Raw genomic sequence first — 12065 nt, 5'->3', positions numbered from 1 at the left:
ATATTCTAGCAGAATAACTAAGTATCGAGGTATCACAATCATTTCATTTGAGACTTCGGGACCCTGCGAGGGCCGCTAACTGGTAGGGACATTAGTACTTGCTTACGGGGCAAACTGTGATTGGTACTGTGTATATTAAATAACAGATAATAACTTGATAGATATAATCCAAGAATTATTGCTACAACTACTATATCTACTGTTGGTGATGCCGACTTCGGAAATAACCACCACCCAAGTAACAGTCTCGCGACTCTCGCCTTATTCCGCTCTTCCATCCCCTTCTCGCCTCCGCAACCTCGCACCAGCAGTACGCAGCTGTGCAGCTCATTATCCATTGATATACAGCACGAGGGAAGAAGGATTCGTGAGTTCTTGATAGCTGCTTGATGGTGGGTAAATGACCAAGGTTTTTGTTCAGCTCAGAGAGGTGGTGGGTGAAAGTGGAGAGATCAGCTAGTAGGGGTGCCTTCTTCTCCCTTGCTTTCTCCTCAATAATAATAATAATATCCAAGAGTCTCTTGTGCCAAATAAATAAATAATAAATAATAATAATAAATAAATATTCGAATAAAATAAAATATTCGAAAAGGGGACAAAAGCCAAAGAGGGTGCCACTGCAGCCCGGCCATGCATAAGATGGCGATGATCAATACCCCATCAGGGTGAGTTCATATGCTTCCGAAAAAAAAAAAACTTTCTAGAACACCAAGAAACGTAAATGAATGAATTGGAGCAGGCAGTGAGTACCATCGCCGAAGGGTCCATCCTATGAGCAACTTATGCACCCTGAGAAACCCTCCGAAGGCATTGATCGACAACGCCAAGATGACATGGCATCCTTCAAATTCCCATAAAAACAGGCGGGCATGTAGGGTATTAGAACAGCTGCTAATTGTGCTTTTTTCAGGTTCTCACGGCCCGATACCCATGCAAGACACGGCTGAGAACTAAGACATGACAACTATCATACTGAGACAAGATCTTCGACGGACCATGTCGGAGATCGGGCAATCGATACTTGGCATCTCAACGTTTGATCTATCCTTAGGCTTCGGGCGAGTTAACTTCACCCTACAATTAAGCCCGGGCTCCCGGAATACTGATGAAGGTTGAGCATTTCCACTCTCTTCTAGAAGCGCGTATGGTATAGGATTAATTTTCGTGAAACCTATGTCATGTTATATCTTGCATATGGTGTTGTACGCCATTGAACTTAAAGTTTCCAAATGCCGCCGGCACATGGTGGAAATATTTCAATGTATGTCTAGCCAAGGCGCTGATTCCTGCAGGCCACCTGATTGTATCTGCCCAACGAGAGAGATGGAGTTCTAGATGTATAGTCAGCCGATGAAAGGAGGAATTCCGGGCTTTAGGAGGGGCTGCTGAAACTTAAACAGCATTAGGGGCGTTAGGTGGCGTCCAAGGCGTTCGTTCGGGCCGTTGAAGGCGCTTGAGGCTCTATCAACGTGTGGCCACTGGTCATGAACGGCAAAGTAGTCCGAGTCAGGCGCAGCGCTGGAGATGGTGGAGATGCATTGGATTATGAAGCTCGTATCCAGGAGCTGAGCCTTCAGTGTCTCTCGTGTTGCCCGAAAGAATGTGTGTTGTAAATCGTCATCATACCCTATGTGGCCTCAGCAGCAAATCACGTTATATGCTGGCAAACCAACCCAAGCGTGGCAGCCGTTGTCGTACATACGTCCGGAGCTCTATGCCTGCAATGTGGCTTTGTGTCGCCGTGGTATGGATGGTACACAGTTGCACAAGCTGGTTTAGTATTGCAAATCCTGTGACTGGGATCGCCCCCCGGATGCAAGATACTTTGTTCCGCAAAGAATTCTCCGTGTATAGCCCTGGGGAGAAAAGATATTCCGTCATAAAATCACTGGAATTTATATGGGGTGTGGCATTGCAGGGTGGTATTAAGCCGCTCTATAAGTCTCAGACTCTCCGCTTGTCGATCGCATCATCCTGGTAAGTTAAGCCCCCAATACAACTACAATTGCACTAGAGGGCGGAAGGCGCTTTCAGGGTATAGGCGCCATTTAAAGAATCCGGCTCTGGTATAAATTGCAGCTGCATTGCATAATTACCCATCCTTCCTCTTGACAGGATCCGTTTTTCGCCATTGCTGCAGACTCGCTCGTTATTCGTAGAGCCGTGTACCGTCACTTGATCTACACGCCGGAAAACTGCTAAACAGTTGAGATGGCAGCCGGCTTCCGGGAGAGTCTCCAAGGAAAAATGGGTTGACATACGACGGCACGGAACCACCCATTAGCAGTAACTCGGGACCACTCGGAGGGTTCTTCTCTGCATACTACTCACGAGTTGCTACCTTGATAGAAGAGATCGGCATATATGGTCTGCTTACATCCGTCCGTATACGCCGGGCATTTGATCAATTTGGCTTGTTACATGGTCCGAAGCTATACTGGGTAAGTGGTATAGAGAAGCTATTGCGGACACACGGATAGCGGAAAGGAAGGGAGAGCATCCGAGTTGTTTTATCTTTATCGATAACATCTGATTCAGCCAGAACTCATGTGTTTGTGGAAATATGCATGCTGCTGTCGGCACCGGCATCTCATCCCATCGGCGGTGAACATATGTTGTGCAAGGGGAAGAAGTATTTCGTACTACTAATCTGGATAAGGTCTCGTAATGTCTGCAGATAGAACACATGGTGCACGTGCCATGGTGAGGTGCTATTGGCTTGTTGTATCACTAGGCTTCTGGGTATACCACAAATAGGACTGTGGTACTACTTGATCATTGACCACATTGTTGTCATGGGCTGTGTTGAATGGGGCTGCGCCTTACTGTTTTGACCTCTTAACATTTATCTAGTCAGCCCACTGACGTCTTTTGTAGTTTGTCTGCAGGTTTCTTATTATTTTGGGCTCTCTGTAACCGTCGTAGGTACGTGTCAGTTTATTGTTAGAAAATCAAATCCACGGTTGCTTTGGCTTCCGGAAATATGATCATCAAAAGGTGCTTCGACTTCTCGAAAGACACAATGATAGTACAACTTCGTATCCTTGTGATAATGGTGACCAACTTGTTGGTTTGACGGCAAGTTCCTCTAGATGGGTCTTTCCATGCCCGTGTAGGCAGGTTTAGCATTTCTCGTAAGCCGTTGAGAGCATTATTAGCGTGGCAAATACACAGCCTCAGCTCAATCGTTCCAAAGCTAACCAAGCATTGACACATATGATAGCACTCATACAGATTATCTTCAAAATATCACAATTTTCCTCATTCAAACAGCTTGAACCGGCTCCCCATAAGGAGGTTTACTCCATAGTGAGGCAATTTAAATCTCTGGTCCCTGCTTTGCTCCTGGCAATCCGGCGTTGGGGGCTGATATGCATAGAATCTGCACTTCGCCATGCGATACTACCTTCCAGTGGCATGGTTACACAGCTGTCATTGGCTAAGAAACGCCATGGGTAAACGATCCTTCAGCACCATCCTCCTTTTCTATTACACCAGTAAAGCGCCATAGGCGGGACGGAGTGCAAGATCTCAGCAACTATGACGACAATAGCTAGGGGTAATGCGGGGCAAAAAGGGGCCAAAATCAATAAAGTCTTGTGAAAGCAAATACAGCTCGTGAACCAAGGCAAGGTATTGCCCAATTATCCGATGGCTTTAGGGGGGATTTCATTATTTTTGAAGGTGCGCAATGGGAACACTGCCTTGCGGTAATTTGCGGTAATTTCGCCACAAGAGATGATCGACATTGTTGCCTTGACTTGACTCACTTAAAGGTGTATTGTGGTGGTTGACTATGGTGGGGTAGCTTGGTGAGGTCCTCCGAAATCAAGGCAACCCGACTTCGCGCACCTTAGGACCTCCCATTTTAAATCAGGTGGAAATGGGATAGTAGAGCACCTAGGTGGTGGCAAAGTGTAGCTAAGGAGTAGCTAAAGATTCGGTTATTGAAGCATCGCTAGAAAACAACAGATGGATGGGGCACAGTGATCATAACTTATTCTAGATCGTGATTTTTATCTAAATGAATGTAAAGAGAAAAGAATTTGTAAAATAAACGCCGTATGCAAACGCCGTCCAAAAGTATCGCAAATGCAATTTATACCGTCGTTATAGTGTGCCTATCCCGAGAGAGTTACCCGCTCAGATACATCTCCCCCGTCGTCGCCCGTTTCCGTACCGTGATACAAGTTATGGAATGCCGACGACTGGTCCGAGAGGAGTTCATGTGGACTGTCAAATTCAACAACAGAACCACTATCCAGCAGAAGGACTTTGTCGAAATCTAAGATCGTGTCCAACTTATGGGCAACGGATATAATGGTGTGGCGGGAAAATCTCTCTCGAATAATGCGCTGCATTAACCTATCTGTCTCAGCATCCACGCTATATCGCAAAGATGTTAGTATCCACCCGCGATGTAAGACTGTTCTACTGGACACTCACCTGCTCGTTGCCTCATCTAGAATAAGTACCGTGCTGGGTCTTAGCAATGCTCGCGCTAGGCAGAACAGTTGCTTTTGCCCATGGGACAAGAAAATCTTCTCAATGTCCGTATCGAGTCCACCTTTTGCCTTGATATTCTCCCACAACTGAACGTTCTTGAGCGCATCAATTATTGCTAAATCTTCGGCTCTTCCTCTTGGATCTACATTGAGTCGGACGCTTCCGTCGAGGAGATACGCATCTTGCGGTACGCCGACGATCCTAGTTCGGATTTCTTCTCGTGGAATGGTGGAAATATCGAGACCGTCAATAGTTATACACCCTCCCGGTTGTTCAATCATTCTAAAGATACTCGCAACTAGAGACGATTTACCACTAAAGCACTATTTAATAATTGTCGTAGAGAGGTGGGTTGGATGTCCTACCTTCCAGTCCGGCCACATATGCCGACCTTTTCTCCAGCCTTGACAGAGAATGATATGTCTTTTAACACAGGTTGAGATGTTCTTAAGAGAAGTTAGCATGGCTATGCACACATTCGTCGCTTTCGGTTACCTACTTATACTCTGCAACTACCCTGGTGAATTCCATGGCACCTTGGGATGGCCAAGATGGTGGTGGAATTTGATTTTCTGTGGGGAGGTGCTCTCCTTCTGTTGTCTCAGTAAAGTCTTTGACTCTGGCAATGCTTCCTATGTGCGTCTCAAGATTGGTCCAGAAAGTAAGCAGCATTTTGATGCTCTGGCTGAATAGAATAACATTGAGCAATGCAACCCCAGCGAATCCAGGGCTCATATATCCTCGTAGTTGGACGACCATAACAATAAGCATCACAGCTATCGCCGCCACCACCAAGTCTAGCACCATGGTAAGCCAGCGCTGAACTGCAAATAGCAGGTAGAAAGGCTTTTGTGACTGGTCTAGTAGGTGGCGGTTCTTCTTTTCCATTCCATTTTGCCAGCCAAATGCTCGCACAGTAGCGAGGCCATTCAAGCATTCGAAAAATTGTGAATACAGCGGGGACTTTGACTCGAGGTCTAAGAATCGGAGTTGGCGCGAGGTCCGGAGATAGAATTTCTGGATGAAGAAAAGGGCAATGAGGACGATAGGGAAAGATATCGCTGCGTATGTAGATGCGACGGCGATGAGTATCATTTGCGCAACACATAAAACCAAGGCTGTTAGATGCGCAGGTTAGCAGTGACCTATCAATCTTGAAAATTCTTCCGGTTTAGAAAGAGAGTCCGTACTTGCGAAAGTATTCAATGCGGCAATTGGTAGTTCCATGTCTATCAGCATAAGATCTTGGCTGAACCGGTTCACTGTCACGCCAATGTCGGTGGAAGTGAAAAATGACATCGGTGCGCTAAATAAAACGTCCGCTGTTAGTATTTCGCACATTGTAAAGTTGGACGACATATTACCCTAAGACCGTCTTTAATAATACCCAGTGGAAGTTCTCGCCAGATCGAGGGACCATTGTAATGATTAATTGCCTTTACATGAAATGTTAGTTTTAACTTGAAGGTTGGGAGAGGATGAAGCGTTACATACCAACAACTGATGATTAGGAAGACCAGAGCAAGGACCCCAAGAAGACCATATATCCCAAGATAATAGCCCAGTTTCGCGTTGGGGTGTTCTGCATTCGAGGATGCCCACCATTTAACCCAAATGGCTAGAACGAGTTAGCGTTGAGCCTATAAGCAAATAGGGAAGGGGTATTACTTGGGAATGATAAACAAAATACAAAGATCGAGATGGCGACCACAAAGATCAAGGTCGGTATCCATCCAACCGCGTTAATATAATATAGGTAGACTGAAACATCGCCGGATCGTCTTTCAGAATCGTCCACTGTAGGATCAAGTACTTCAGTTGTAGTAGCAACTTCTTTGCTGGACTTGCCGTAAAATATGTCTACAGATTGCTGATAGTACTGCCACTCAGGCGGGGCCAAACTGAACGACGACACATATCCCCCTTGTAAGGATAACTTTTTGAAAGTTCCCTGCTCAGAAACTCGACCACAAGAGTCGAGAGAGACAATGTAGTCTGCATATGGGATACGTTTTGCTAGTAATATGTTAGTTAGCATAGGAACTACTCGGCCAGATCACGCATGGCAGGTACACTGCGTATGTTCGGGCCAAGGAAACTGGATGTGGGGGTTGTTACCTGAGGAAGATGTCATAAGAACGGTCGAACGGTGCTTGCGTAGTAAACCATGAACTCCAAGGAGGTTGTGAAAAACAGTATTTTCGGTTGTAGTGTCGAGTCCACTGAGGACGTCATCGAGAATGACTACGTCCTTCCGGGCATAGATGGCTCGAGCCAGTGCCTATGATTGATCTTAGCATGTGATCCTAGTTCCACTCCAAATAAACCTACAATGCGCTGACTTTGTCCACCAGACAATGCAAATCCTTTGCTGCCAATCGGAGTTTGGTCCGCCAACGGTAATTGGCGGAGATCTGCATCGAGGGCGCAAGCATGGATCACAGTATTATACCACTTTTCTTCCAGATCAGACATTCCAAGGATGCTTTCCTGGATTGTTCCATTCATGTGCCACGGTGTCTGATCACAGAAGGCAACCTCTGGCGATAACACCTCAACTGTTCCTCCGAGGATAGAAATTTCTCCCAAGATAGCTTTGAGCAAGGTCGACTTCCCACAGCCAACAGGGCCGACTACCACAGTAAGCTTTTCCCGCGGAACCACCATATTGATCGAATGGAGAAGGGGTTCCTTCTCTCTATCCCAACCAAAGTTCCCGTCTTGGATAATGATAGCATCAAAAGCCGAAGGGGGGTTCTCATCCCGTATTGAAGCTGCAAAGTCCGATTTCTCCGTTGCTGTGTCTGAACTCGACTTTCCCTTTTTGGATTGCTCGTGCTGGCGGAGAACGATATCCAAATCACTTGCCTGTGTCCGGTCGTCAACACGGGGTTCAGTAGTGAGGAATTCTTGAATGCGGGCAAACGAGCCGACAGCACCCATGAGAGTCGCTAGAGACATTATAAGAGACTGCAGCGGTTCTGAAAGTAGCGTGAATAGCGACAATGACATGAATATTTGCGCAGTGTTCAAAGTCCCCCCACTAGAGAAGACAGCGAAGGTCAATATTGGCGCGGCAACTGGCGTAATATAGGCTGCATCAAGGTCAGCAATATGTACCAAAGTACAATGAATGTGGTCTGTGTGGAGGCTTACTAAATCCCATATTCCATATCAAGAGTTTTCTGAACCCCTTCGAGATCCTCATTTCGTCGCGTCTTAAACCTTGAAGCGTCTCAGACAAAATATCTGTGAGGCCAGACATTTTTACACCTTTCATAGAGCCTAACATGGCCGTGGTTGCTGTGATTCGTCTCTCAATAGCCTCGAGCCACATGGCTTGACGCGACATTATAAAGTTCGTCGCTCCGAGGGACCCGCCCATGGACACTTGATCTAGTTAGGAAAGTCTGTGATAGATACCAAGCTGAACTTACCGATAGCGACCCCAATGGGAACAGCACATGATGCACCTAGTTGTACGTATAGTAGATAAATCGCCAGTGCTACTTCAATCATGTTTGCCCAAATCTCATGAATTGTTTGCCAGCCAGTAGTGATTCTCTCGATGTCCGCACTCATAAGAATCATAGACGAGGATGGGTCTATAGAGGTAATACTGAGATCTGTTGCCTTGTTGTACAGCATAGAGATCAACCCTCCTCGAGCCATGGTAATCAGGCGATATGTTATGTGTTGGGATTGTCCCATCGAGATCTGCGGGATGAATCAGTAGTTTTCTAATGTAAATGAGGAAATAAACGCACGGCAATACCGACGTATACAAAAACATAGGCACCAATAAGGCCGTAACCGTCATTGTTTGATTCAGTTGAGACCGGTTCCTCTGAAAGTTTAATAGCGCGATTAAGTAGAAATGGTTGGCAGAAGTTAAAGGCAGTCAACGACAACCGAGGAATTACTGCAGACAGCAATGGCCATTTGAGAGACCCCAATGTTGAGAAAAACAACGCGTGCGGAGTTCTATTTGTGACTGAGAATCTATTGTTAGCTTGGCGTATAGTATCTATGGATAAAAGAGAATGACCTTTTGTCCATGAGGATTCCAGCAGATTGTGTAAGTAGGCAGCTCCAAGATGTTTGTCTAGTCCATAGAGATCATTAAGTGAAAGAGTGTTAGTGTAACCTCTTCGAAAGAGACCATTTAGCCACCAGAAAACACTTCGGTTATATATCCCAGCGGCCTCCTCGGGTGGGGCCCCTTTGAACTGTGGCTCCAAAATACGCTCTTTTCCCACGGCCTCTAGTAGAAGAGCGAAACATTTAAGAGCAACACAAGCTGTGAAAAGTTTTGCCAGAGGAAGATCGATTTGCCGTAGCCATAAGGTCCTTGCTTGAGCAATGTCAAACAGAAGTGAGAAGAACAGATAGATGTTGAGGAGAAAAGACGGGCGAATGGTCTTTACATGTTCGGCGTACGATAAAACGGCTATAACCGTATAAGAAGCGATCGTAAGAGCAGAGGCCGGAATAGAAGCTCTAGTCTTGATCGTTGTGCTTGCCCAGCCGAGAAGAAGGACAAGGGTGAGCGCAGCATAGATAGCATAAGATACCTGACCCAAGTGGTGGAGTAGTTAGCACTGAAAGTCGAGGGGCAATAAATCTTGAATCATTATTAACTACTTACTAACTTTATATAGAGCAACGGGCTCTGGACCACTTTCTTCTGCTTCTTGGATAGATAGAAAAGACGAAAGGGCGCAACAATCAGTAGAGGAATCAGCGGGAGGATGGTAAGAACGAGCTGTTCAAAGAGTAGAGTGAAGTCAAAACCGCCTCGACAGTCTTTGGCGTGAGGACCGAACGTGTCATCGATGGTTGAACAAGACATCGTGAGGAGGAGACCATGTGCTGTGCAGGTTGTACACCACGAAAGGTAGATTACTAGAACAGAGTTGCGAGCAGTTGGGGTACTAGTTCGGGAGAGCAATGGAAGATATGAGTAGATGAGAATACAATATAATTCATCGACATATTCATGGGACGAAAGTATGGGTGCGCCGACGACCTGTCGTGCTATCTATCAGGAAGTCCTTGGGTGATTGTCGAAGGAAAGTCCAAGAATTTGTCCCGTGTTCCTTCTCAGTCCCGTCGACGGCGAACTTTTGGATCCTCTTGATGTGACTGCGGAGGGATTCTAGTAACTAGCTAAGCTGAAGCTAAGGAAACCTTGTTTATTATTGGAAGGCGATTATACACGGACGTGGAAAGAATTTTGACCTACCCTGTAGAAGGATCGACAGGGAGAATGGCAAACATTGAACGCTTAGAAACGTAACATTGGCAACTTTTAGCCATATCCTGGAATGTCAAGACATGGTTCTGTTAGGATATGATATGGTCCGAGAGCCACTAATAAGGTTTGGGGCGATGCCGATCTTTCTTCGGAGGCACTTAATGTCTGACTGGGTGGGCTTTCAGGTGCCCCACAGCATGCAGGGCGCTATGACTTTCTTCTTATGTGAAGGATTCATATACTGGAAGCCCACGAATTATTATGGCCAACGGCTCAACCCCAGATCAAGATGCAGGTAAGAATAGGTCTGATCGACGCGGTAACGCGGCTGGGGGGCGGCTCACAAGTCACGCACGCCGAGTAGACGTGAAAATTCAGCCGGCTATCCTCAACTCCTCCATAGCCCCGATGTAAGCTAGATAGTGCCGGCATATGGCGATCACAACTGGCAACGGCAACGGGTATGGAGCCAAAGCTAGACAGCCCAGGTTGTATGGGCCGCTGGAGGCGGGCTTGGTTTGAACATGGCCGTGGTTGCCGTTGGTTTTTCGGGGGGGTAGGGCAGAGCAGTGTAAAGCAGGACCGCGTATTGCAGAGCAGGACAGAGAAGTGTAGAGCATGGCACAGTAGAGTAGGAATAGCTAGCAGTGTGTGGACGCTGATGTTAATGTTGATATTGATATTGGGCGTGGATGCGGATGTGGACTGGTCTGGGTGTGGTTGTGGTTGTACCAAATACGAGGAGCGACGTTGGGAAAGACAATTAATCTAGCCCGATCGAGATAGCGGCTAGGGATGCTGGGGTAGTGAGCCATCCCTATTTAGGGCACACTTGCACTAATGTAAGGCTAACCCTTCTTGGCAATAGTCAAACAATGACCTCGGAGGGCCTTTGCACCCCTTACGTCTAATTTCCAAACTTCAGCGCCCGAGCCATCCAAACAATGGATTACTACCTACGTACTTCGTAGGACCGTACGATATTCCATTCAACTCTCACCAGCCTACGGCTCATCCCAACTGCGCTACCCCTTACAGAGTACGACTCGAGTATTACTCCCAGTCGCTTGGCCGTGCAGCAGTGCGGCCATGTAGCCAACCGCCTTGTGTCCCTTTGGCGGCCCCGAAGCGTCCGCTCGTAATATTCATCGCCAAAGTCAGTTTTTTGCCTCCTACAGGCCCACAGGAGCCGTAGCCTACATTTCTAGGGAAGTGCTTTTCGTGCAGCGATTGAGACGCTATCAAGCTAGGCGGGCTCTAGACAGGCTGGGCAGGCCCATTTTACCAGAAGCTCTGCTGACGTCGTTCCAGCTCTGGAGCGGAATCATCCTTCACTGCAATTGACCTAACATTACGGAGTATATGGCACAATCATATCCCACAAACGTCATTTGACAGCGTCTTGTAGAGGCCATGGCCAAGGAAAGATTTGGATTGATAGTTAGCCCTGTGGCCCGGTGAGTTTGAAGGTTGGTAAATCCTCTACCATGGATGTAAACCCATGGACCCCCCGTGGCAAATAGCCTGAGCAAGATCCCTTTCGCCGCCAACTTCCCCATGTGTCAGTAGTTTAGTCCCTAAAGACAGTGCAAAAATAGTAACTTCCAGATCTGGACTTGGCACCAAATATCTGGACCAGGACAATCAATGTCAATCATACCCGAGATGCAACCTTACCTCCAGAAAGGGACTACGTTTAACAGAATTAGATAAGATCGGCAACATCCGGTCTGCCCTGACTTACCACGGAACCTCATTTTGACCTTGTATGTTCTAGACGCCTCCTACGGAGTAAGCTCCTCGTGGGCTGGTGGAAGGACCTCCTTGGAATAATCGGGGCCCCCTGGAGCTATGGAAATATGGATGGACAGGCGGATGGAGAAATGGAAAACAGGGACATGGGAGAGGGTGGCTACCTTTCAGCTAGCTGTAGGGGGGGATGATCTCCGTCATGAATCCTTATCGTGGGAGGCGTTTTTCATTATCACAGGTCTGCTGTAATTCCCACGCCTGACTTCCAGAGTCAAAGTCTGTTCGGCTCCTCATTGATCCTGCCTGCCCAAGATCAATGTCGTTTGCTTTTCAAACCAGACACCAAAAATACCCAACAGCAATTTATCAAAACCCACCTGCTCTCAACAATCCCAGCATCTTCCCAAACTACATTTGTACTTGCTGAACCGAGGTAACCCCCACAGAAAGATTGACTGATTTGAGCAGCAGAACTACAATTCAATATCCAGACAACTCGGATGAGAATATCTGTCCGTGAGTTAGCCACTGCCTGGCACTGGAAAACAAT

The 12065-nt window shown here is 46.9% G+C and overlaps 1 protein-coding gene across 1 annotated transcript; it reads right to left on the bottom strand.

Moving 5' to 3' along the window:
- Positions 1-4121: 4121 nt before the first annotated feature.
- BP5553_00200 (p-loop containing nucleoside triphosphate hydrolase protein) lies at positions 4122-9358 on the bottom strand (the record flags this gene model as incomplete). Its single annotated transcript, XM_032008823.1, has 15 exons — positions 4122-4386; positions 4447-4821; positions 4872-4952; positions 5006-5624; positions 5697-5812; positions 5871-5942; positions 6001-6124; positions 6175-6522; positions 6625-6787; positions 6838-7601; positions 7663-7896; positions 7944-8223; positions 8274-8500; positions 8555-9080; positions 9155-9358. The coding sequence occupies 15 exons, from the start codon at positions 9356-9358 to the stop codon at positions 4122-4124; spliced, it is 4398 nt and encodes a 1465-aa protein (XP_031872877.1).
- Between the last annotated feature and the right edge of the window lie 2707 nt (positions 9359-12065).

This window comes from Venustampulla echinocandica (genome assembly GCF_003357145.1).
Source record: "Venustampulla echinocandica strain BP 5553 chromosome Unknown scaffold_0, whole genome shotgun sequence".
Lineage (NCBI taxonomy): Eukaryota > Fungi > Ascomycota > Leotiomycetes > Helotiales > Pleuroascaceae > Venustampulla > Venustampulla echinocandica.
The sequence above is the reverse complement of the archived record's forward strand: the minus strand, read 5'-3'. Positions and strand labels throughout refer to the sequence as shown.